The sequence below is a fragment of the Barbus barbus genome, assembly GCF_936440315.1.
Source record: "Barbus barbus genome assembly, chromosome: 14".
Classification (NCBI taxonomy): domain Eukaryota; kingdom Metazoa; phylum Chordata; class Actinopteri; order Cypriniformes; family Cyprinidae; genus Barbus; species Barbus barbus.
In genome coordinates, this window is record NC_136742.1 from 26,307,980 (window position 1) to 26,333,268 (window position 25,289).

At 33.8% G+C, this 25,289-nt stretch overlaps 1 protein-coding gene and 1 pseudogene across 2 annotated transcripts in view; one reads left to right on the top strand and one right to left on the bottom strand.

Annotated features, from left to right (window-relative positions):
• The window catches only part of LOC306880007 (centrosomal protein of 85 kDa-like), a 58,158-nt pseudogene that overhangs the window by 25,654 nt on the left and 7,215 nt on the right, over window positions 1-25,289 (top strand). The window contains exons 4-9 of the transcript XR_013785891.1: window positions 18,128-18,210; window positions 21,142-21,259; window positions 21,351-21,548; window positions 22,306-22,458; window positions 23,869-24,023; window positions 24,348-24,465. The product of XR_013785891.1 is annotated as a centrosomal protein of 85 kDa-like (transcript). The remainder of the gene's footprint in view (window positions 1-18,127; window positions 18,211-21,141; window positions 21,260-21,350; window positions 21,549-22,305; window positions 22,459-23,868; window positions 24,024-24,347; window positions 24,466-25,289) is intronic.
• On the bottom strand, window positions 1,172-9,436 carry LOC306880008 (phospholamban-like). Its single transcript, XM_079433270.1, has 4 exons — window positions 9,367-9,436; window positions 4,215-4,250; window positions 3,743-4,054; window positions 1,172-2,388 (listed from the first exon to the last, which is right to left on the bottom strand). The coding sequence occupies exons 3-4, from the start codon at window positions 3,895-3,897 to the stop codon at window positions 2,370-2,372; spliced, it is 174 nt and encodes a 57-aa protein (XP_079289396.1). The 5' UTR covers window positions 3,898-4,054; window positions 4,215-4,250; window positions 9,367-9,436; the 3' UTR covers window positions 1,172-2,369.

The following is a 25,289-nucleotide window of genomic DNA, read 5'->3' on the forward strand; positions in this document are numbered from 1 at the left end:
CGTGTTTAAAGGATGTTTCAGAATACATCCACACCAGTGTTATTTTAGTATTAATTATATACTATTATACCATTTAATAATTATTACTACTCATTATTAAATACAATTTTTAGTTTTTGTTTGAATTTAATTTTAGTTCAGGTTTTATTTTTTTGTGATACCTTTGTCATTTTTATGTTTTTATTTTTTTGTCATAATTTAAAAAATCTAAATATATATCTTTTTTTTCATCTAATATTTATATTTCAGTGTATTTCAATACGACTTAACCTTCAGTTTGTAAAAATAAACACTTAGACAATATATGTCAACTGTTTCACGTTTCAAAATATATTGAGAGGACTTAAACAATGTGTGAACATGAGACTAGTGTGAGAAAATTGCTAATGAACCTTGTCCAGGCTAAACAACAACAACAACACGATATTCTCCTAGTTTGGATGTAGTTGACATTTTTACTTGGCCTCCTAACATTTTCATTAAAATACATAGAGAGAGAGGGAGAGAGAAAATATAAACAAATGTTGAATTTAAATATAAAAATTCTAATTAATTTTTTTTTACTATATATATATATATATATATATATATATATATATATATATATATATATATATATATATATATATGTGTGTGTATAGTATATTTTTTTAAAAATAATAATTTAAATATAAAAATTATCATTTAAAAAAAATTATACTCTATATATATATATATATATATATATATATATATAATAAATTTTTTTTTTATGCTATACTATTTTTTATGTTATACTATATATATATATATATATATAATATATATATATATATATATATATATATATATATATGTATATGTGTGTATATATGTGTATATTTTCTGAAAACTCTGTGTTACTTACCAGAATTGAGCCTGGTAGTTGTAGGGTTGAAGAGTAAGATGGATTCTTGACGTCAAACGATAATAAAAGTCATTTCAGAGACAGAACGAGCGTGCATTAAGAAAGTAGATTAGGTCCATTTTGATTTCAAGTTGATTATGGTCTCTTTTACCGCGTGTCTATTTTTAGTAAAAACCCAGTGTTTGTTCCAAATGGACTCTGCATTTTTGCTGATATCTTTGATATTCTTTGCTTGAGCTTCGAAATGTCTTATTCAGCTCACAAAGAGACACAAAAAACATTATTATCAGTGGAAGTGTTTTATTCGCAGCACTTGCTTTCATTGTCTTATTTCTCAACTGCCAGCACTGCACAGTAATTCCTTCCCATTTATGAGTATAATTATTTCATAAATATATTCACACAGATTTTAACAAGCGCTCAGTGATTGTATAAATAATATATAAAGAGTACATTGATTATATAATAGGCAAACCAGTGTGTATTCTCATTAAAACCTTGACTGTGTCCTTCAATTTATGAAATACGTCTTATTAGGAGTGCATATCCACAGCTTTTTGTTTTAAAGAATAGTGTCAGTGGTTTGTCATGTGATTTGAGTGCACATCTATATTTTCAGTTTTAATTCATTTGACCTGTACTTCAATCCAAATCTGCTGTTCACAGAAAATGATCTCATTTTGATCTAAACCCCATTGTTATGGAATTGTGTTGTAAGAGGCAGCAACCACTAGACGGCGCAGTGACACTGGTTTTAAAGCCTCAGTTTTTAGTTTATTTTTTTGGTTACTGAAATGTAGCAGCATTTTTTATCAAGTTTTACATTTTTATAATGTTTGATTTATTTGTGAGTGGAAATCAGTTTTTAGCATTTGCCTTACTCCTCCATTAAGCTCTAGCAAAGTGTGCTTCGTAGGCTAAAGTAGTTATAGCTGACATTTTTAACACCAGGCTTTCAAAACGTCCCTACTATCTGATTGAAATGAGTGAAATATGTGCCCTGAGAACTAATAAAAGTCTCTGTGACAGTGAAAAAAATTAGGGGAAAAGCCTACATGAGAAAACTAGCCAATCAGAGACATTCTCTGCCTGCCAATCATTTTGCACAGGTTCGTCTGGTGTGTAGCTGAAGTGAGAAAAAGTTTAGAAGTCAGTCTAATGTCATGTAAGGAACCTTAAATTGGTGTTGGAGGTAGAGAGAGTAGGAGTCTCTGAAACAGACGTCCCTCTTATACCAATAATTCTTATTTCTGGCCATTTTTGGGTCACATGAGCTTGACCAGGATCAGCATGAGCAGTAGAGCCACTACAATAAACAGAAAGTTGAGCAGCAGGTTTAGTCCTCGGTTATTAATCAGATCCATAGTGATGGGATGGAGATTTCCTGGGTTGTTCAGCTGTGTCGAAGTGTATCCCGAGCGTGTTCGGCCCCAAGTGGAAGTTCTTGTTGTTTACCAGTGAAAGGAGGATGAGCGCTGGTCTCTCACATGCCGTGGAAAGAGCTAAACATGATTGACAGACTGATATGAGCTTTTCTGATAAGACAGAGTCATATAAACAGACAATAACTGAATTAGTACAGTGGGAGTATCAGTCAGAAACAGCACCCTTTTTATTGCACACAAGTGATCATGTAATGTTTTTATTGAGCAAGTGTTTTTCAGTTTGGCACAGTGTGTGACAGAAGACGTGGCTCAATCCAAATCCCCCAGGCCCGCAGGTGACATGCAGTGACGGGATAGTGACAGACACATGGAGAGACACTTGCATGCAGCTTAAGATCACAGTGAGCTCCAATCCTGTTTTAGTTGGACTCTGATTTAACTCATTTCTAATCAGTTGTGCTGTTAAATTGATTGTAGTCTGTTGTCCAAAAGTTTGGGGTCAGTAAGATTAAAAGCTTCTTATGATCACCAAAGCTGAATTTATATGATCAAAAATACCGCAAGGACAGTAATAATGGGAAATAGTTTTATAATTAAAAAGAACAGTTTTCTATGTTAATATAATTTCAAATGTATTTTATTCCTGTGACACAAATCTGAATTTTCAGCATCATTACTCCAGTCTTCATTGTCACATGATCCTTCTAATATGCAGATTTGCTGCTCAAGAAATATTAATATAGTCAATGTTCAACAGTTGTGCTGCTTAATATTTTTTGTGGAAACTGCAATACATTTTTCTCAGTTCTTAGTTTTTTTGACAAATTGAAAGTTATAAGAACAGCTTTTTTCTAACATTATAAATGTCTTTACTGTCACTTTTGATCAATTTATTGCATCTGATCAAAAGCTTTCATTTAATTATTTTTTTTTTTTTATAAAAAAATAAATAAATGACCAACCCCAGACTTTTGAACAGTAATGTAACTAGTTTTGTCAGTATTAAATTAAATATATTTTTTAATTATACTCAATAGTTATATTTACTTTATTTATTTTGCCTCCTCCGCTGTCTTGGATTTACTTTTAAAATGGCACAGTTCATAATTTAATTTGGCTTTTCTGCTTAGGATACATGTGATGCTGCCTTAGCATTTGGCTCAAATCAAATGAAATCATGTAATTCAATTGGGTGAGACATTATCAAATATATTGGCATTTTAATCATCTGACTGTCTAGTTGTTGATGTTGGCAACATCCACTAAAAATCCATATTTAACCACTAGTTTATATCAGTATTGCCTGTTACTCTGAATATGCTATTTACAATCAAAATGTTTTGACACAAATCATGCAACTACTCAAAATAATAAATAGCCCCACCTATCCCACCCCTCAACATGATTGGCCCCTATGTACAGTCCTTCGTCGTCATTGGCTAGAGGGAAACCTGTGGCCCCACCCGCTCACATTAGCAAGACAATGATGTAGATGAGCAGCAGGCAGATGAGGATGAGGCAGAAGTTGACGAAGAGCTCCTGCATGTTTTGCTTGACCTGCTGAGGAACCTCCATGGTGGACGCCCGCCGAATGGCCGCCCGCGTGATGTGCTGCACCTTCTCCATGCTGAGGCGGGGTGGGTGGGACGGATTAGTGCAGAGAGAGGGGAGAGGTGCGGAGGAGAGAGGAAGAAGGATGGCAGTAGCGCGAGGTGGAGCAGAGAGCCGTGTGAGGAGGAAGCAGTGCTGGTTGTCGTGGTGATGGAGGAGGTGATCCGGTTGGCTGAGGGAAAGGAGCAGGAGATGAAAGAGTGAATGTGCATGCAGATTCACACGTGTCATGCAGGTTTGGTAGATGTATCAGAAGATTTTGACACTATATAGTGTCCTTAAAGCGATAGCTCATCCAAAAATTTATAATCTATCATCATTTATTTACTCACCTTCATGCCGTTCCAAACCTGTATGACTGGCTTCCTCTGCAGAACACAAGAGAAGATATTTTAAAGAACATCGGGGTCTAAGTAACATGGACCTCCGAATATCTTATTTTGTGTTCTGTGGAATGGGTAGTAACTTCAAAAGTAATCTAAAAGTAGTCTGATTACATTACCTAAAATGTGTAATGTAATGGATTACGTTACTAACTACAATTTTTTGTCATGTAATTTGGAATCAGTAACAGATTACAATTAGTAATTCTAAGTAATTCTAAAAAAGTAACCCAGCTCTGTCTGTCATTTTCTTTTTTTGTTTGAACTATCACTTTAAGGTCATTTCACATGATTAGCATTATAGAAATGTATTCAATAGAAATGTAAAAGGCCACTTGGACAGTCAGGTTATACAGCGTGAAAAATATGATTGTTTCAATACACCACAAAAAGAGTCACAAAATTTTTGTCAAATAATGATGGTACTTTGCCTATAACGAAATAGACTGAATTATGGTGCATTAATGTCAAGATCTCTTCATAAATGTTAAATTATACGTTAAACTTAAGTAAATAAAAATTCATTTTAATCATTGCTTGTTGTATGGTACCGAGACAAAATTGTTGTATGCATTATTATTCAAAACTTTGGGGTCAGTAGGATTTGTTTAATGAAAGAAGTCTCTTATGCTCAACAAGTCTGAATTTGGTGAATATTAAAATATTAAAAGCAATAATATTGTGACATTATTACCAATTTAAATTATATTTTATAATCGATGTTGAAAACAGTTTCGCTGCTTAATATTTTTGTAGAAACTGTCATTCTGTATTTATTTCAGGATCCTTTGATGAATAGAAAGTTCAAATGAACAGCATTTATTTGAAATAAAAATGTTTTATAACTTTATAAATGTCTTCATGGTCTCTGGATTTTATTTATTTCAATGTAATACAATTTTGCTGAATAAAGCAATACATTTCTTTAAAAAAAAATCTTACTGACTCTTCTTATTTGAACAATAGTGTACACTGTGAGACTTTTTCCATTGATCATCAGCTGTGCTTTAAAAGGTCAGTGGTCAAAGTTGAAGTAGTTTGAATGGTGCACACTGTCTCTGACTCTTTATAGCATTCAATGCATTTGCCAACTTTGATGCAAGTCAAATGAAATGGCTATTAGTCTCAAACAGAGCATTTCTATGCCCTAAATACTTCAGTTTCAGATGTGTCACCTAAAAGGCAGATGCTTGACAGGTTCCTAAAATTAAAACCTCAGGGGTCTCGGTTTCTCTGGGTTCTTCTTTCAGAGTGGATTTTGAAGTCTTACTCTTGCTTAAATGCACTTGTACAAAGCCTTGGTCTATCATACTTTGTGTGCAATGTCATTAACCTATTATTATTGAACGCTTGCAAGATGAGACTTCAGCAGCACATATTATCTCTTTATATAACTGTCTTTGCGGTGTAGGAGTGAGCTTATATCTTTTCATTATCCTGTCTTGGCTCTGAGTAAATAAAAAGAGGTGGCTTCAGAAAGATGTTTTATATTGGTGATTTTACATGTGTACAAAACAGCCTAAATCAGGATTTAGCACTTCGCCTCCAGAAAGATTAGATGAAGCCCTGTTTTCGCTGAAAGATAAAGTGGCCTTGATTATAAATCTTTGCGTATTAGTGGAGCCCTCGTCCTAGGTGAGCTTATCTCGCTTTTTCAGACTGCTGCCCCTTCCTGTCTCCTCAAATCTGTATGGAGTTCTGTCTCATGGATGCATCCGGCAGCATCGTGGACGTAGAAGCACCTGTGGCCTGTGTTCTCATTGGCCGCTGTGTTGCGTTATCTGCTTCGCCCGCAGTAAGGTTATTCTTAGGAATGACCTTTGGAGGTCGCAATATTCCATTGAAACCGTGGCCAGGATTTACCCAGAATCCCTCAGGAGCCGGACTCTATTTTACCACGTACAACTTGTCACCAAGAGAGTAATGAAGGCCTGGGATGTTGTTGTTGTTGGATATGTAGGCTGTGACTACTTTAGCCTAAGGGGAAACAGGATGTGTAGGATTGGTTGTTTTGGTAGTGACCTGTCTGATCGTGCTTGACAGAAAGCTGTTCCTTTGCAACAGCTTGTAAAGACATAAAACAGGCCTTTAATGGCATGCGTGGTATGTTCAACAATTTAAGCATTTCCACAATTTATATTGTTTAATATGAAGGCTTCGGCAGTGGCTTCCTGTCAGGAAAATAATGTACTTGTTTTAGTCTGTTCCACTTTAAATTAGGGATGGGTCACTGTTGTTAACTACAACAACTGACTAAAATGTTGCATTTTCTTTTTTCTTTTAATATTTTTAGCAGCTACTTCAATTGACGTGCTTTCAGAGACGTACTTGGCACATGCAGCAGGGAAAAACTTGCAAATGTGTTACTACCTTCATATAAATGCACAATTTGTATCATGTGACAATAAATTTAGGCAAGGCCCATAATATACCTGTAAGTAAGAGATGCACATGAAAAAAAAGGTAAAAACGATTTAAAAATAAAAATAAAAAAATAATTAAAAGATTATTTTTTTTAAAGTTAAAAGCTTTTTGTCAGGGCAAAGTTAATTTTATAAATAAGATAGATAGATCTTATCTATGCACGATCAGCTTGTTACACTCCAAAGAGAAAGGAGAACTTGAAATCGCATCATATTTTAACATAACATAACCTTTAACATAAGTGACAGATAGCAGATGTTTGAAATGTTAATAATTAGAGGGTTTGCATTGTGTATTTTACTCAGTATAAGTCTTAAAGAGTCTCATCTCAACTTGAAAAGCCATGTTTTCAATGTTTTTTCAGCAGAATGATTGACGATAAGCTATGGAAAAGTACAACCTACAGTTCCCCACCGCTTGCTTTCATAGTGATTCTTGCTTCCAGCTGACCGGTGTCACTGAACAAAGACGTTAAGTTTACAAGTGACTGACAGTGAAGCCTGGAGTGGAGCAGTCCATTCAGGTGCCCAACGCAGGCCGCACGTGACACAGAGGAGATAAACCCGCTGCTGGTGACGACAGGCTTTGGAGAGATGTTTGTCAACACCACAGGGCACCAGCATTCCAGCACCCTAGTTAGCTAGTAAGGAGTCATGTCTGCCTTCACCGCTGGGAATGATAAGATCATTAACATCTTCTTAGGAGGGTATTGAGCAGGTCATATGTTTAAGAGACCCTTCCTCGTATGGCTATTCTGAGCAGATTTCTATCAACTCTCTCAAGCCAGCCTTTGGCAGAAAAACGTCAACTCGTCTGCACTGAAATGCAGAGAGAGAGCCAAGAAAGTAGTGAAAAAAATAAAACAAGCAGAGCAAAAATAAGATGGAATCGCACCGAAGAAGGAAATCATCTGAAAAGCTGGCCCGGAGATTTCCCAAGCCTGTGCATGTTTATGTGCATATTTTTTACTCTCTGCTGTACAAATAAGTCGACGTGAGGCAGAGCGAGTGCACTCAGTTGGCCTCGATGCTTAACTTTCCATGATGGTATTGTGGAGCAATGCAGTGGGGGATTTTTGTGGCTTGGTGACGCCTCTGAGGGCATGACTCTTAACAGGTAGGACAGTGCCTGTTGAACTGGCTTTAGGACAGGCATTTTTGGCCATGCACATTAGGGCTGTGCAGATAGAGTCACATATTGATATTTAATATTTCACTTTATTGCTTCGAAGCTTCAGATCTTTTAGATATATTACTGATATAATTTCTTACAGTTCAGTTAGTGAAGAAATGGAAACTCTGAAACTAGTGTTTTAGAGATGCAATACTGGACAAAAGTGGAGCAAATCAGTTTAAAAGACTTTCACATTTACTGCAGTTTCATTCACAGTACAGTTATGAAAAAACTTATTTTGCAGCCTTAAACTTTTATAGTTTATATAATTAACTTGTGCAAGTCATGTTAACTTAAATGACATAAAACTGACTTTAAATAATCAAGCTGAATTTCATATAAAATTACAAAACTTATTTTGATGAGTTAATGTAAAAACATAAGTTGCCATGACTTACTGATCATATCATTTTTTTTATTTTATGCAATGAGAGATAGCATTATATATTTAAAATAAATTATTTAAAATTAAGAATCTTTTCTGACAAAAATATAATTGTTATATGTTTCATATAAATGATATACAACTAATAAAATAATTAATGAATTGAATTAAATGAATTAATGCTTCATTAATAAATGCATAATAATAGATTATGCAATCGTATATTAATATGAAGGTGAACATGTATTTGTATAATAATAAGGCAGTTGCTACAAATGTTAGTACAAATACATATAGCGTATATATTTTTGTGCAAGAATCATAATTTCTTTTGTGCATTTTATTGCTTCGATATTTGCCTCAGTCTTATGCGAAAGCCAACACAATTTGATGTGTGCAACCTGTGTTGTGGTTCCTGCTTTAACGGTCTTCTGTATGCAGTTAACCTTTCCTCTGCAGGGCCGCAGTGAATGCAGGGAGCTCATTTGTGCTGAAATGAAGGGCTGTCAGAGCTCCCAGCGGAGTGCAAATGTGGGGTGTTGTGTATAGGTCGGAGTCAGTCTAGGTCACGTCTCCCCGATTTATGTCGGGAGAAGAATGAGTCTGGCTCGCTGTTTATCGTGAGCACACAGAGCGGCGCTTACAAAGACCAGCGGGCAGACCCAAACATCAAAACTCTGATTAATCTCTGGCTCTGTGCATTCGGACACGTCGTCCACTGCTGTGTAAAGTTATGAATATAAAACACAAAGGCTAACTGTTGAATAACTTTCTGATTATTGATCACAAAAATATATTAACAGCATTGCTGCTTGTGGAAATGCATATGCACGGAGCGTTCAGTGGTAAATAGCCTCGTCAACTAATTGATATTAAGAAAGCCGTTTGAATTTACTCCATGACTCCATTCTCTTTTTTTCCACAGGTGCATTTTTAAAAGTCAAACTGCTTTTAACTTGACACACCATCCTAAAAATGCTATGTTTATGAAGAGATGCTTATCAAACAGCACTAGACACAATAGTCAAATGTGGTAACCGTCAAGGATAAAATCTAGATGAACTGATCTTTGACGACTAGGCAACCATTGAAACTGATATACAAGAAAATGTTACCTACCTAAATCTGTAGATGGAGAGTATTGGGGTTCAATCCTGTTGCTCTGGTTTTAGAGGAAAGGAGGGTCTGTGGCAGCAATGTGGAGTTCGAAAGTTTATGGCAGAAAAAGTGGAGGGGTGGAGTAGAGGAGGAGAGAGAAAAGAAAAGAGATGCGTAGGAGGGGTCTGAGCTCTCGCTTTCTTTCTCTCAGTTTTTATTTGGAAGCAGATTTATGAGGCTTTATCCTTACATAAGAGCAGCATACCGAAATTAGGTTTTCATGGACAGTATTTATACGATTATTTATTTATCAAATCCTAAATTGGAAGCAAAATTAAAATAAATGTATCCAGGTTTAAAATAATATATTAAATTTATAAAAAAAAAATATATATATATATATATATACAGTATACAAATGTATGTGTGTATATATATATATATATATATATATATATATATATATATTTATTAGTTGATAGGGTACTGATATTATTGCTGTATTTATTTTTATTATATTTGTTTTGTTTGTCAGATTTTACACTGAGGGTAAATGAAGGCCTAAACTAAATTTATTAAACTTATAAACTTAATGTATATATTGATTCATTTTATTTACTATAATCTTACTTACATTTGAATGGACATGAATTAAGTTTGCATGTATAAAAATTTATAAAATTAACTTTGCCCTGAGAAAAAGCTTTTAAAAATCATCTTTTAATCATTTTTTTATTTTTATTTTTAAATCGTTTTTACCTTTTTTTCATGTGCATCTCTTACTTACAGGTATATTACGGGCCTTGCCTAAATTTATTGTCACATGATAAAAATTGTGCATTTTATATTAAGGTAGTGACACATTTTATTCCCTGCTGCATGTGCCAAGTAGGTTCACAAGAATCTAAACAAGCAAAACAGAAATATTTGCAAACAATACTTGAGCTTAATATATTGTTTTTCTTGCATTTGCTTGCATTACTGAACCGTTCAGCCCTGGCTGAATTTACTCTGTAACTGTATCCGGCAGCTCTCAGTCTCACTGGTGGATTAATACAAATATTCTCTTGATGTTGCGGCCAGAACAGCATGTGCTAAATGACCGGTTCCATTGAGAAGATGATACCTATGTCCTAATAGACTATAATCATCTTCAACCTGTGGTTTAAGAGCATCCTCAGGGGGCTCTGGGAACTTTCTTGCATATTTGAGCTTTTTTTCTCATTGTTTGAGTTCTATTTTGAGATAAAAAACATCCCGAGTTCTCTGCCTTATAAGGAGCTCTGTTCACTAGTCAGGGAAGCTCTAAAAGCTTGAAGAGGACATGAGGAATGGAGAGGGCATTATGATGGCATCTGATTTCAACGAAGCCTCCAGCCAATGCCAAACTGTTTTTGGCTAAGTCTGGATGACCAACACTTGACCAAAACCATGTCAGTGTATAAAAAGATTTTAAAATGCACACTAGATGCCAATGTTTGAGGGTTGTGTTGTGATGTCCATGATTCAGCTTCATAAAAAATACTTTTTGAAAAGGTTTTGCTGGTGAACACCACAGTTGTGTGTCTAATCAAGCATAAACCAATTATTTTAAGCAAGTTCCTCAGATCTTTCTGAATGTGCATTAGTAAGCATGTTAGTTCTCCTCACTACCATAATCCCAATGCAACAGGACATTGTGTGTGCCGTTCGGCTCGGTAGACGTGCTGTTCTTTTTGGAAGAGCTCATTAAAATGGAGGAGGTCAGTTCTCTCTGGTGACCTTGTTCACCGTACCTCGTTGTCAGAGTGTTTACGGCGTGTAAATGCCTGGTTGCCATGCACATGCATACACATTGTCCGTTCGCCTGTGCCATGCCCTCTGGCCAGTGCTGGAAAGTTTGCTCGTTAGGTGCAATACATCCATGTCTCACCTCATCGTTCAGCTTAGCACACTCGCTCCCCAGATCCAACAGCTGTCACCAGAACACACACACAGAGGTGCCTTTGGGTTGTGACAGAGTGTGTGTGTATACAGTGACCCTCAAAAGGTATTCGGACACTCGAGTGACACTTAACATGTCTGAATGTCATTTCATTAAGTGGCATCTGTAAACAAATGCTGCTTGAGATTTTCTCAGAATTAACTTTCTAAATTGTTATTTAATAGCTTGTACTTTTAACCAACTGGAGCCACAGTGATTTTAATGAAGTCATTCCTGCTCAAATTCACACAGGTGTTGAAGTATCCAAATAGGTTGTGTTTGGTTTTCTTTTTGAACAGTATGTTTTTTGTTTTTTTTATCATTTAAAATTTAAGCAAATCTTCTTTTTTGTATTCTTTTAAATGTGTTTGTCTTTCTTTCAAATAAATATAACTTGGCTTGATATTTTGTTACTAAATCTAATCTGCAGTATGTCTATGCAATAACATTTTTAAGCATTGCTTAAGTGTTGTAAGAATTTATTTTAAAAAAGGAACAGCAAGTAATTAAACATGACATTTTGAAGTAGAAAAGATAAAATAGTATTTTTTTGTAAAATGTACTCCAATAATATTTGTTATATTTAAAACTTCAAAATATTTTGAAACTTTAATCCAACCTTCTTTTATAAATATTTAGCTTGTGCAGTTTTTCTTTCAAATAAATATTGTTATTATGCTATAATAGTTTTGTTGCCCAATTTAATGCAATGACATTCATACTATATATATATATATATATATATATATATAGTATGATATATATGTGTGTGTGACCCTGGAACACAAAACTTAAGTGTCTTAAGTGTTAATTTTTCAAAATTGAGATTCATACATAATCTGAAATGGTTTGTTAGGATCGGACAATATTTGGCCGAGATACAACTATTTGAAAAAATGGACGAGAGTGCAAAAAAATCAAAATATTGAGAAAATCGCTTTTAAAGTTGTCCAAATTAAGTCCTTAGCAATGCATATTACTGATCAAACATGAAGTTTTGATATATTTACGGTAAGAAATTTATAAAATATCTTCATGGAACATGATCTTTACTTAATATCCTAATGATTTTTGGCATAAAAGAAAAATCTATAATTTTGACCTATACCATGTATTTTTGGCTATTTCTACAAATATACCCCAGCGACTTAAGACTGGTTTTGTGGTCCAGGGTCACATATATATATATATATATATAAAGGTGTGCTTCTAGTTTTTTCTTTCAAATAAATATCAGTTTGTACAATATTTTGTTTCTTAATCTAATGTAAAGACATTTTTAAGCATAGCTTAATTGTCTAAATAATTTTTGGGACACAGTATGTTCAATTTTATGTATTTGTTTTTATGTATTGAGTATTCTGGATCTAGAATAGCTTTGAGCAAACCTGATATCATCTACCTGTGCTGAATACCGAAAGGTGATTCTTATATAACACACTGCTGAACTCCCGGCTGCATTACAAATGGCCACAGCACTGCCTTTATTGGCAATTCTGAGTACCGCCACCTCGAAAAGAGCCAGCGTGTCTCCCTTGTGTTGTCCCAGAATGCCAAGAGGTTGATGGACGGCTGTCTGGAGGGCCTTAGAGAAAGCGCAGTGGCAGGGTGTGATAGAGTTCAGGGAATTGGCACCAGATTAGCTGTGCAATGTGACAGAGCGAAACTGTTCAAGTGCTGTAGCCGAAAGGCATCAGACCTTTCCTGTGCTCTTTGCTGCATTTGAGAGAGTGGATCTGACTTTTATACTGTTCACCAAGGGCATCCGTCCTCTGTGGAAGAATCCCTCTTTCTAATGGCTACCAGACTAAGCCACATTTTTAGAAAGTCATTTTTAGATATTTTATCATTTTTTACATATGAAATCAACTCTTGAACTCAATTTCTTTCCTGTCTGTGAGCTTAGAGGATTTTATATGCTGCTCCTAAACACTGTCAAGTAACTTTACATTGAGAGATTTGCGTTTGTTTTATTTAATATTTAACATTATATTTATTAGGAATACGCATCTATCCATCCATCCATCAGATTCAACCAGTATTAGATATTTAATTGCTTATATATATAATCACTATTAACCATAACAGCAATATCATTATCATCTTATCGCAATTGAAGTTTCAAGATATGTCCTTCTCTTCCTGTAAAACTGATCAAAAATATGTTCCCCTTTGTTGTGTCCTGCCCAAACTACTTGTTTAAATAGGAAATATGATGTCAAGTGATTTTTTTCGGTGTTTAATGTGGATTTTGTTCATAGAGTTAATGTTGTAGTGGTTAATAATAAAATATTCAGAGAAGGTTTCTCCGTTCTCAAATGAAGACCTATTCAAAGTTGTTGACTCGAGGCGAACGAGGACCAAAGGGAGTATAAACTTTAAGACGCAGCATTTTGCATTTTCTGGCCTCAGTCTACTGTACTGAATGAGGTTCCTTCCTCAAGCAGCTGTTCCTGTCTTAGACTATTTAAATGGCCGCTTGGAGGGAGACAAACAGTGCCGTCGAGAGCTTTGAGGAGCAGGTGGATGAACAAGTTTAGACAAACCCCTGACTCATAAAGCTTTTAGTTTATGTAAATGCAGAAAATTTGGTAAACATAGACGTTTATTCCCGCTAGGTGCCCACTTGCCAAGAGGACAGGCGCTGTGCTTTTCGGGACTTATCTGCTATGATGCATGTTTTGTAACTTGCTTAGTTATTGGTAAGTAATATTTGTCATAGAAACACTCACACATTTTGATGCTATAAAACCTACAGAGACAATGACTTTAATCTTGTATTGATATGACTTTGTTTTTTGACTTTATTTTCATACTAAGACTTTAATCTCATAATGCTATGCCTTTATTCTCAAATTAGTATTTTTTTTTCATATTGTTTTTTTTTTATATTGTTACAACTACACGCTCAATATGGCTACTACTTTATTCTAGTAATTTTGATTTTATTCTCAAAATATATGACTTTAATCTCATAATCTCACATTTATTTTATTTTATTTTATTTTATTTTGCGTGGCAATAAAACGCTGTCGTAGATCTTTCCTGGGTGCTTAACTGCAGAATGTTATTCCTTGCACTACCTGGTGGATATTGTGTGAAGGACAATGTTTTGAAAAAATCTGAAAAAGCGCCTGCAGGGTGCTCCGTGATCACGCGTGATGAATTGCGTGTTGCTGCGTGAAAGAACGTGCATTCTGTCGGCGCTAATAGCCTCATGGTTAGCGCGCCGAGACACAGTGCATCTGCGTTCACGGCGACCCGAGTTCGATTCCCTTCTCGAGGTTCTTTGCCGGTCCCACTCTCCTCTCTTCACCCAACACTTTCCTGTCTGCTCTCTACTATCCTGTCAAATAAAGGCATAAAAAGGCCCAAAAATATAATTTAAAAAATTAATGGCCACATCTGTATAACAGCCTGCATTTATGACAGATTTGTGGAGGCCTAGGGTCAACATAGTATCTTATGTAAGTGTAAAGGTCCCGGTCTTGATAGGAATGGCATGGTACTTCTGGCATGTGGCGACAACACCCTCAGAGGAGACAAGCTGGTGGGGAATGACAGCTATGTCCTGGCCTACACACACCCCAATCTTCAACGCAAAGCCTGCTGGTCAGATGCGTGGACACGTCACAGGCCTGCAGACTTTCATTTGGTTGAATAGTTAGCCTACTTCCACCTGTCACAGTTACTTTAAGGAAGCTAATTAATCTTATTAAACAAAATTAGATCATTAATGTCTAAGAAGTTCTTGTAACCCTCAGATATCGCCCTGTTAGACTCGTCAGATTGCATACATCTGTTAAAGGATTAGTTCATTCAAAAAATTCACATTTTGTCATTTCATCAGCAAAATAAGATATTTTAATTATGTGCTGGTCTGTCTTTTATGAGTATTTTGAGTATCTCTCTACTTTATACGTTTTTAACTGTGGCTTAAATGTCCACACAATATGAACAATATGTCTTTTGTTTTATCATTTGAAACCCAAAAAGTGTGTGCTAGTGCTTTCTTTAAAAATAAATGTCATTTTTTAAATATCATGCAGGTAAAATAAATAGGATTGGGACTTTCGAGTTTAAAAAGTATGCAAATAAATAATAAAAGCGGTCTATATAACTTATAGCACAATATTCCACATTTTCTGAAGCCAAATTATAGATGAACAAATTGAAATTGTCTTTTTGACTGGAAAATCTTGCAATTCAGCCTACATCTCCTCTCCTGGACATTTATAAAAGAGGTAACTGCAATTTGTGACTAAATCGTTCTTTTGAATTGAATCTTTTAAACGATTCGATTTACAAGACCACTCACTTAAGACCACTTACTTTCAGTGGTTCTTAATCTTTTTGATTCCAAGATAGTATTCAAGTAATTATGTTGTAATAAAAATAAACTTAAAATATGACATAAGTTTAATGTTTTAGTGTTTTTAGTTTTTTTATAAAATATTACAATTAATTATTTCTTAAAATGTCTCTTTCATTATTTTTAAGTTTTAACATCTACATTTGGCATACACTTTTATCCAAAGCAGCTTGCATTACATTCAAGGTACACATTTCTTATCGGTTCTTTGCTGGAATTGAAACCCATTCACATAAATGTAGTTGTATAGACCATTTATACAACTTTTTATGGTTCATTTGCACCCATTTTTATGCAAAAGGAAAGACAGAAAGTCATTTTGCTTTTCTTTTTTGGGTGAACTAATCCTTTAAGAGTGAATAGAGCGAGCTGCCTACTCAACTTCTCCCCATCCATTCTCTGTCATCTGCTTCCCAGCCTGTGTTTGTTGTCGCTGCCACCAACCACCCAACTGGTGATGGACTCCTTCTGCACAGCTCCTTGTGTGAGAGTGGTTGGTGCTCGTGGCACATACTATGGAGATTTGAGCCAGCTTGTTGTGTTTGCCACACACTGACTGTTAAAAATATCCCCAGCTATGTGAAGAGTTGAGGGAGGTCTGGCAATGAAAGTGGCACCTGCTTCTTATCACCGCGCAGTTTGCTGCTGGGACTAAAACCTCTCCAGAGGCAAATAAAGGCATGTTTGCAAGCTCGAGTGTGCCACTGATATGTGCCGCATTTATAGGGATGGCATTTGTGAGCCTGGCGGCTGGTCAAGTCTGGGAAACAATACGCACTATTTTAAAGAGTTGATGTAAATGAGACTAATGCATCTGATAACTGGTTGTGTAATTGCTCCTGCACAACCACATCAGTTGAATGGATAGTCTAGTGGACGGCAGCCATTGGATAAAATGTACCATACCGCATCTAGTATCCAGTGCAAAAAGTACAGGACTCCTAAGATTTATTTTGATTCTGAACAGTTGCTCAGATAACAAAGAATCGGTAACAGTGAACATGGAGGCACCTTATGATTAAAGAAAAGAAGTAAATGATTTAATTTATATTAATTGTTAATTAATTAATTTGAAAATATTAAGTAAAATAATATTTCAAATAAATATCATTTGAAAATAAATAAAATACGTAAAAGATTTTACAATATTTTACTAACCTAATTTGAAAGTATGGATTTTTTAAAATGAATTATTTACATTTAATAATTATTCATTGAAATGTATTAATTAATTTGAAAATTATAAATTTCTAAAATTAAATAATTCATTTGAAATGATTAATTTCTTTATGAGAAACATGCAAATCCTGAATTGAGATCTATTTATATTATATCAATAAAGTAGCGATTATAATTTTTTTGGAAAAATATTAAAATTTGTCAATTATTTTTAAATTTATTATTAAACATTACATTATTTTATATTAAATACATTTAATAATTATTATATATTTTTGTTAATTTCATAACGAGAAACCTGCAAATCATGAAAATTTACCTGTTTATAGTATATCAATAAAGTTGCAATTAAAATATAAATTAATTAATGTTTATATTTGTTAATTAATAAAAAAAAGTATTAAATATGTAAAATTATTATTATTTGTTTCTTTTATTACCTGCAAATCCTGAATATAAATCTGTGTTTATAAAAATATAAAAGCAGCAACTAAAATATTTTAAAAGTATATTAAATATATTGAAAATATATATTTTTATATATATATATATTTATTAAGTATGTTTTATAGTTTTTTTTTTTTATAAATATTTATAAATATTTAGAAAGATCTGAAAACTGAGCAGTTTCACATGAAAATAGTGACTCGTTTAATCCCAATCTTCCATACAATATGGATCATAACAATATTTCAAGACCTTTATATTTCGGGACCTTTCCCTTGTGCTGTAGTGAGTTATAGAGTCATGTGTATTTAGTGTAAACCCTGGGATGTGACATCATCAGCGAGCTCTTCAGAGGGTCCTTTCAGCACTCTGATAGCACATCAATGCCCTAATGATCTCTGTGTTAAAGAGGCATGACCCGTCACCCTTCACTCAAACATGCGCTGCTGGTGATTGGCTGTGGGGAAACTAGATGTTACTGTACATGTGTAAATATATCCTTTCAGTTTATAACTGATATTTATCACTTTCAGTGAGTCATGCATCTCCTTGGAAAAACCATGCAAGTAAAGTTATAAACAAATGCTTAATTAGATTGCATAGCGCAAAGACTCACTGTCATCCTCGAGGCGAGAAGAGACCTTTACAAACCCCCTGGAGTTCGTCACTGTAATGCTGCGTGGCTTCGATGGCAGTTTGTTGCTGATGGTGATTATGATGACAGAGTATGCTAATTACAGTGTGCTTACCATAAGTACACGCTAGCCTGACCCCACGTGTTCACCAGATGAGCAGTTCTAATGTAATTATTGTTTTTGCAGATGGGTGGGACGTCTCTCCCTGTCAATACCCTGGTGAAGATTAAGGAGGGACTCCTGAGGCAGAGGGAACTGGAGATTGACCGGTGAGTAAACAAAGACACTTTTAGACTGCTCATGACATCGTACACAAAGAATAAGATCGTCTTTAGGTTGTGGTGTCAAATATATATTAAAATCAGCTGACAAATTGGGCTAGAATGGTCCAGAAACACTCAATTCGAGAATTATATATATAGATTATAATCTATGTAATATAAAATGCAAATATATAAATATATGTTAATATACAAATTTACATAATTCAAAGAAATATCATTATTTAGTTATATTTATTGTGGTTATATATTTTATATTATTAGATTACATTAATATATATGTTAAATTAATATATATATTTTATTTGCCAAATTAAGTTGTACGCAAAGAACCAGACCTTTTTCAGGATGTTGGATCAAATATTTATTGAAATCAAATTATTATATTATATTATATTATATATATTAAAATACACACACACACACACACATATATATATATATATATATATATATATATATATATATATATATATATATAAATTCTAAATGAACAGATATTAGATATTATTCATTATTATGTTATATTATATTATATTTAAATATAAATAATATATTATTTCTCTAAATTTATTATAATTATATATTTTACTATAAATTAATGTAAATTCTAAGTTAACAGATTTTAATATATAATAATTAACATTAATGTATAGTAATTAACATATTAATATATTAGATGATAGTAATGGACATTTTTATATATACATTAATATCTATATTTTATACATTTAATATCCAATCAAATAACGTCACACACCTCCTTGATAAACAAAGACATTTTTAGAGTGCTCAGTTACGAATAAGACCGTTTTTAGGTTGTTGGGTCAAATAGTTATTCAAATGGGGTTAAAAGATGACCGTCTGATGCATGTAGACATATTCTACTTATTAAAATAATCACTCACCCTAGCCAAAAAAAAAAGCCATGCCACTGCTTCTACACATCATTTCCTGTCATCTCTCAACTGTCTGTGTCCAAACAAGGCCTATCCTGACCTCCCATGTATACAAAGTAATGGAATCATCCATTTTTGTCTGTAGGTTTGTCATTAGCTCCTGTTTCTGGGAAGGGGCAGATGCTTCATTAATAGCGTTTCATTAATTTAACATGACGTCGGCTGTGTTAGCGACTCTGACCCTGTAGTGATTGCTGTGACCTTGAGCGCTTGTAATTATAGTATCATGCTGTCACCCGAAGTGTGGCTTTGCTTTTAGGTGAGCTCTGACAGACGGGGCAATGCCACAGACGCCACAGAGCAGACGGTCACTGTTCAGACACAAAAGCACCGGTTTTCCCTGCCAAGAATTACACATGAGGAAATGCTTTTAGCTGGCCATCTACGTCACATGACAGTTTAGTTGTTTGCTTATATATTGCTCATTTACGTTATTAAAGGTGCTATAAGCAATGTTTTGGGAACTTCTCTTTTGCTGAATGCTGAAATCAGGAGATAGTTGCAAAATTGTACCACAGACTAACTGCCGATTGTTTATGAAAGTGAATATGGCAGTAAACCTGAATAATCTTCAGAAATGATCACACTCTCTGCTTCCTGTTTCACATATATGGACTGCTCCGTGAACATGCAATATGATTGACAGGTAGAAAGCATTTCAGAGTCTTCTGATAGTCTAAACCAGCATTTTTTTAAAACAAAAAATATATACACACAGCTATGTATTTTTCATGTGTAAAAACCCATTTATACTGTGTGAGGAATATAGTAGATATCATAAATTGTATATTATAAAGACAACAAAATAATTTGCTTTTTATGTTGACTGTACTAATGCCAAAATATTTTATTTATTGTTTAATAAATTTAAAAAAGTTTATTAGTTTAGTACTTTATTATTATTTATATATAATAAAGTATACATTTAGAAATTTCCGCTAAAATAATAGTGCATTCATTAATTATTATTATTATTTATTCATTTATTTATTACATTTTTAAAACAAAAATCTCTGAAATAATGTCACATTCATGAATTTATTTATTTATTTCACACTTTTTCTCCCTTACACTTTTTTCAGAAATAATTTCACATTCATAGATTGTTGCTTTTGTTGTTATTATTAATAGTAATAGTAGTAGTAGTATAAGTATAAATTAATAAAAAAAAAAATTTGCTTTTTTTTTTTTTGCACTTTTTCTCTGAAATAATGTCACAATCTTGGAATATGTTAATTATTATTATTATTTAAAAATAATTATTTATATTAATATTTTTTTATTATTATTTTTATTCGTAATATTTGTTTATTATTTTTATTCGTAATATTTTTTTTTTTTTACACTTTTTCTCAGAAATAACGTCACGTTCTTGGAATATGTTCATTCATATTATTATTTTACCTTAAATTTAATTTGTATTTTATTATATTTTGTGTCTCAGAAAATTTTAGCAATGTTTACAGTCTACGGTCATCACAGAGAAATCTAATTCAGTTATTTCCGTTAGGAAAAAGGGACATTTTCCAAACAGATCGCTTGTAGCACCTTTAACTGATCAAAACATCAGGTACCACAAGATAGCTTTGCGATCAGTTCTCTGATCTTGCTGGTTTTTAGTATGCTGAACTTGATCTAGTAATGTTTATCCACACACCCTCGCTCATTTTGCTCAAAGGCAGAAAATGTCCAAACCAAGTGCAACAAGCACACTTTAAAATGTCATTACAAGTGTAAAAACATTTCTTACGAAAGTAGTTGTGCCTGCCACATCACAGCGACTGCCTCCAGCAAGCATGCCCTTCTTGCTCAAAAGGAATTTTTCAGCATGCTTGTTTTTAAAACAACCTTTCCACATGGAAACCCAAAGAAGTGCTCTGAAGCAGCGCTGTGCAACAGACTGTGAACGCCAGTAAAATCAAAGTGAATATTGAGTGTCTTACTGATTTGCAATTTCTAGGCAAAAGCAGCAAATCCTTCAGCTCCATGCGAGGATCAGGGAAAACGAGTTAAGGGCGCAACAAGTCCTCCAAAACCAGAGGGGGCGCTATGACGACTCATATCTGCTCAAAGCTAAGGTATTATAATGAATCAAATAACATAATACTTTTATAATGAGATTATAAATGGTCACTTACCTACCGCTGATGCCTCTCTCCACTATTTTAGGACTCTTCGTATGACAGTCCAGTATCCAGCCAGAGTCCGAAGTCCCATCTGCCGGACCGCATGAGTCCACTGTTTTGTGAGAATGGAGAGCTGGGCCGTAAACTAGCTGCAGCAGAGCTGGAGGTCATCCACCTCAGCGAATTTCTCAAACAGAACACACAGAAATACACTGAAGATATCAAGAAACTGGAGGAGAAGGTGAGGGATTCTAATTATCTAACTTCTAAACGTCAGTGGTATTAAAATATTTGGGTCTCATTCGCTTATAATTGCATGGATTATTTTGGATTTGTATGCACAGAACAATTTCTTATGAATAAGTACCCCTAATTCAGCACACGTGCACACACACATGAATTTGTTCTTAACCTCATTCTAATGTTAATGAATTTTGAGTTTTGTAAATAAGCAACCTCATGCCTGAAGTTAGTCATTTGCATAAAACACGCCCACACCATCAAAACCAAATTACAGACCTCTTATTAGCCAGCTGTACATTATACTATGTGAGAAATATAGTATGATATTATAAAGACAGCAATAAAATATATATAAAAATGTACTTTTTATTTTGCCATTGTACTAAAACCAAAAGAAGTTTTTGTTTTGGTTTCATGATTTCAGATGGATTATGGACAGTACTTTTTTAGAAATGTTCTCAGAAGTAATTTGACATTTGTTTTTTTATTATTTATATTTTACAGATTTTTCTCAGACTTTTAAAAATTTTTTTATATATATATATATATACATATATATTTTTGGCGTACTTGTGGTTTCAGTTGTTGTTTTTCATACATTTCAAATAAATTTGAGTTGGTAATTGTGATATCTTTGTGAAAACTTTCGTACAGATTTCTCACAAATTTGTGGGAACGAAATGTGCTTAGTAAATGAGTAAATTGTTCCACATACCCTGTTGAAGCTGAACAAGATACTTTGTGTTTGGGTTCAGATGAAAACACGTGACCGCTACATCAGCAGTCTGAAGAAGAAATGCCAGCGTGAACAGGAGCAGCAGCAAGAGAAGCAGCAGCGCATCGAGACGCTGGAGAAGTACCTGGCAGACCTGCCCTCGCTGGACGAAGTCCAGACGCAGGCTCAGCAGGTCCGGGCCATCCTCCAGCTTTATTCTGAAGTCTTAAACTACAAAACCTGATCTAACAGTCTTTTACATATAAGTTTCATTTCTCTTGATTATCACCATCCTGTTCAACCTTAAATCTGATTGTCAGCCCCAAAAATCAAAATTGATGTTGGTTCAGTTAATCAGGGCATAATTAGCGTCTCCTCTCAATGCTAAACCAACACAGCAGTGTCAGTCCCTACGGCGTTCTGCTAATAGATCAGCACAAACAGCTGCCGATGTGACAGACGCTCTTCATTATGGTTGAGAATAGTCTTACTTGTGGGTTATTAAATCATTGTTTTGTGCAGTTTACTAGTGAAGATTAATATTATCCGACTGTCAACAGCAAATGTTTGGTGTCACAGTATTCTTACCTGTTTAGTACTTTGGCGTAGTTTGAGGCGTCTGTCACTTTGAGCTACACCCTGATTTTTTCTTTGCTGAGATTGGATTAAATGCAATGCAATTTACTGCAGAAAATCATTTTACTCATTCATATTTTAGTTCAAGTTCAAATCTGAATATTTGTGGACTAATTGTTTAAAAAAAAACTGAATTTGTTATAAATTAATGTATTATTTTATTTTATTTCACAAATGGAAGTATGTGAATTATGTAGTGACCAAAAATAGATGAACAAATCGAAACTAACATTATTAATTTTATTTATTAAAAAAAAATTATTTTATGAATTTTGTATGGTTTATGCTAAAAACAAGAATTGGATTAGCAAAATAAACACACAAATAAAATAACATATTTCTAAATACTAAACTACTAATATTTTAACTCTGAACTACCCACCAAATGAAAAACATTTGTAAACACGTATTAATTTTGTATTAGTATTATTTTTAACTTAAGTTATTAAAACTTTTAAAAAAGACAAATGGAATGAGAATTATGTAGTGACCAAATATGGTTAAACAAGTCAAAACTAGCATTTTTTATTATTATTATTTAATTATTTTAAAATAAATCATTATTATTATTTGATTTGAAAAATATTGAGGTTATCAAATCCATGAAATAACACAAATGGAAGTAACCAAAAATTGAAATGAACCTATTGAAGTGACCAAAAATTGTTGAATAAATCAAAACATTTGATTTGAAATGTTACAATCTAAACTACAGTACAAGTTCTTCCCACACTGCAGCGTAAAATGCTGAAATAACACTTCTATTTGAATAATTCACTTGTTTCTGAAAACAAGTCATATTATATTTTCTTCTTAGTTACATATATCTTGATTTTATTTTGTCTACACGTTTAAATATTAATTTCAGCAATTATAATAAACATTACAAAATGGTGTTTGTAAACGTGTAAAGTGTTTATGAAGTGTAGTAGTGTTCCTCATCTCTGTCCGTATTGTGGCATCTCAGTTACAGGAAGTGCAGGGGAAGAAGCAGGCATTGGAGGACACCGTCGCCCAGCTGGAGAAAACCCTGGAGGAGAACCGAGCCCTGCTGCAGGAGAAAGACGCCCTCATCGAGACCCAATCCAAACGGGAGAAAGAGCTGGTGGCTGCTGTTCAAAGGTACTGCGCTCACACACTCACTCCATTGAGACGACCTCGCAGCCAGAAGCATTGCTTTTGATTTGCTTCCCTTCTGAAAGCCACTTTTTATATATATAAAGTGCTCAGTCCTTGGTAAGTAAGCTGAAGTGCTGTGTACTCTTATTAAAACATAGAAAACGTGGCGTGAACAAGGGGATGAAATCAGGCCAATCATCTGCTCGGACTGAAAAGATAATAATGGAAGGCCACAGCAGCTTTGATATATGTATTGAGGATCTATTAAGATTTCTCTCTGTGACTTATTTCATTTTACCCAATGAATGCTAAAACTTGTGTTTGTAGCCTGCAAGAGAAAGTGGAGAAGTGCTTGGAGGATGGAGTGCGGCTGCCCATGATGGACCTGAAGCAGCTGGAAAGGGAAAACACTCGTCTGCTAGAACAACAGAGCCAGAACAGCCTGGTACTGATCTCCCATGATGCACCTAATGATGCTTAAAAATACATCACTGTAATCATTTGCTGCTTTTATTTCCATATGTCCCTGCCGCAGATGTCTTATAGTACATTATAAGCAATAAATTACTGGTAGATTGAAATTTTGCACTAAAGACGGAACATATACACTACACTAAATGTTTGGATTTTAATAATTAGGTTTATTTTTAATATATCAAATTCTCACCAAAATTCAATAAAAACTGTGATATTGTAAAATAATTCAATTTTAAATTATGAAGGTATAAAAAGACAACAGGCCAATAGTTTGGGAACACCTAGTCATTCTGTATTATTAAATATATCCCACCTTTTAGAAAAATATTTAAATTATGAAGGCAATGAAATAACACAAATGGAAGTGACCAAAAATTGAAATGAACTAATGGCAGTGACCAAAAATTGTTGAATAATTTTATTTATTTTTATTTATTTTTTTTACAGTCCGAACTACAGTCTAAGTTCTTCCCACAGTGCAGCGTAAAATGCTGAATTAACACTTCAGACACATTCTCATTTTATTTTATTTTATTTTGTTTAATTAAATTTTATTTACTGGCTGCTTTTCCTTCTTTGGGCATTCAAATTATATCATTAAAATTTCTGTATTAAAATTGTAATTTTGTGCACATACACACACATATATATATATATGTGTGTATTGGATGCATACTTGCATATATGTACAATTTATGTTTGACTACAAGACATTTAAGCAGAAACCTTTAAATAAAAACATTTTTGAATTGTTTCCAGTCTTTTGGCCAATAGAGTATACATCCAAAAATG